Raw genomic sequence first — 2500 nt, 5'->3', positions numbered from 1 at the left:
TCCCCATGCCTACTTTACCCTATGAAGGACATGCTGCGACAGCAGGCAGCCAACCAATGGCCCAGGAAGGTCAAGATCAAAGTGTATGGAATGAACGGAAGACAAAGACACCCTGACGGGAGATGAACAAAGCAAGGAGGGGAGATGGGTAGCGAACAGACAAAGGGTCAACCCACCAGCAGGACATGGAGAACCACTGGGGCAGAGCCATCTGGCCCAAGAACAAAAACTGACAAACAAAGCAAAGCAAACCTGCAAGGGCAGTGTGTGCAGCGGAAGCCAACCCCCAGGCCACCAGGGGCAGTCCCTCCCCAGGCCTGGCAAGTTAAGGCTTTCCACAAGAGAGGTGGGATGCCTGTAGGCTGGCAGTTATCATTCGGGGCATATACACACAGACCCACTGCCATGTCAGAAAAGTGCAACCCAGCCAAACCAGCGGGAACCCTGGGCATGGGCTGAGACCAGTATGGGAAACGGTTCACTGCCCCCAACAGACAAGGACACACCAGAGCAAACCAACCATGTGACGAACAAAGGCACAACCAAGCTAAACCACCTCAACAGCACGACACAGGCAGCTGATAAGGGACTGCAGTTGTCCTTACATACATACGTTTATTGCAACTCCCAATTTGGGCTTTTCGGTTACAATGTGTCCTTTGGTTCACCTACGATACAAAGACCAATGACGGAGAAGATTAAGAGAAGAATCCATTTTGTTATTTGGCAAATTGGTTGACAGAATCAATTTCGATGCCCAAGGTATCCCTCTTTGCAGGGTGAAGAGGTAAGCCATGAGCCGTAAAAAGTGAAGAGGCAATGGACAAAAGCCACCCACAATGGGGTGAGCCAGCCACGATGCAACCACCCAGGGAATGCAAAAGGCCAGACATCCAGTAGCCTCGCCCAATCCAAAATCCACTCAACAAGATCTTCTACGGAGATTAAGACATATGGGGCAGACCCCAGAAGGAAAGGGAAGGCCAGGTCCAACCAAGACCGCCAATTTTCATGCCACAAAGGCAACGGTCACAGGGGTGAGTGGCAATGTTGCAACATGCAGACCCATTACCAAGCCTGGCCATCAGTCCACCACCGAATTTGCAGAACACCCCAAGGACGCTTGTATATATTGCAGTGGGTAATCCTTGGGGCTGATTCCCCCACAAACACTAGCATCAGTAAAAGATGTCATGTCCAGTAGAAATGACATGCCACCCTCCAGATTGGTCCTTTTTAGAAATCAAACAATGATTTCAGGACATTGGTAACCGGATGCCCTGTTCTCTCCCCCCTTCCCCCCCCCCCCAAAAAAAAAAAAAAAAAAAAAGCAGAAAAGAAAAAAAAAGAAGCAGAGGTAGCATAAATTGAGCACCTCTAATGTCATTTTCTCTTTAGCTCTTAGGGCTAGGGGATCTGGTTGAAGTCCTCTTGCGCTGAGGGCACTCTAAGGCTTGATAGTTGGAAGAACAAACAGACCAGTGATGTGTGAAGAGTGGCACGTGCGAGAGGGCACCACGCAAAAACTTTATTCCAAGAGGTGCAATCCACTGCAGAGGACCTCTTACTTGGCTCCTTGACGGAACATCGAACGCTGGAGCTAGGGGCATGAAAGTTTAGACAACTGAACATTTCTACTGGACCAATCTGCAAGTCGAGCGGCGGCTGCATGTTTGCAAAATGCTGTATCCTAAGCCATCCAGGCGTTGCCTTAGAATTGGCGGGACATGCACGGGACATGCGCAAACCTCTCAGACCCCAAATACCCCAGGCAAAACCCCTGCATTGGCTTGGTTTTAACTTTGCCTAAATTATGTTTAGTCTCATTAAATAATGGGGGTCATTCATGCATAGGGGTCTTCAAAGGTCCTTAAAAATTAAGGATCCCAAAACACGTGGTCAAAAACTATGAAAATTTCCTTATTTCTGCATTTCAATACAAGCACTGTCAACGATGTGTAGAAACGTAGCTAAAAGATACTATAAGGTTATGATTACAAGTAAAATGCTGCATGTACTAGAGGGAGTTTCAATCGAGTGTCGTAAAACCAAAACCAAAGTAATTACTTTGGCCAATCAAAAAGGACGGAGACAATCCAGTAAACCAATCAAAACTCGAAGTAATTACACGTAGCCGACACAAAGCGCGGGAAAATTTGCACTCGCGAGCCACTATTGGTTTTGGTTTCACTTCTGATTGGTTGAAAAAGTGCCGCCAGAACTTTGAACCAATCACTGAGTGAAGTAACTCAAAACCAAAGCAATTCGCTCATTACTTTCGACACTCAATTGAAATCGCTCTATCATCGTCATCATAATATTATTACTAATACTACTTATCTGTATAACGATAATTTTGCAATTATTATGAGGCATAAGAATATTTAATACTTATATGGCGCTTTTTCTATAAAAAATACTGAAAAGCGTAGCAAGAACTAAAATTTTTAATGGTCCTAATTCTGTTTAGTTCCTTAGGTCACGTGTTGGAGGGAGCCAA

The 2500-nt window shown here is 45.9% G+C and overlaps 1 protein-coding gene across 2 annotated transcripts in view; it reads left to right on the top strand.

The window, feature by feature from the left end:
- Positions 1-2500, top strand: part of LOC138060140 (cytosolic carboxypeptidase 2-like) — a 42776-nt gene that overhangs the window by 5431 nt on the left and 34845 nt on the right. For both annotated transcript variants that reach the window (XM_068905856.1, XM_068905855.1), the window contains exon 7: positions 2471-2500. This exon is cut by the window's right edge and continues 101 nt beyond it. In XM_068905856.1, coding sequence (XP_068761957.1) covers positions 2471-2500 — 30 coding nt within the window. The remainder of the gene's footprint in view (positions 1-2470) is intronic.

This window comes from Montipora capricornis, chromosome 8 (assembly GCF_036669925.1).
Source record: "Montipora capricornis isolate CH-2021 chromosome 8, ASM3666992v2, whole genome shotgun sequence".
Lineage (NCBI taxonomy): Eukaryota > Metazoa > Cnidaria > Anthozoa > Scleractinia > Acroporidae > Montipora > Montipora capricornis.
This window is presented reverse-complemented; position numbering and strand designations above follow the sequence as displayed.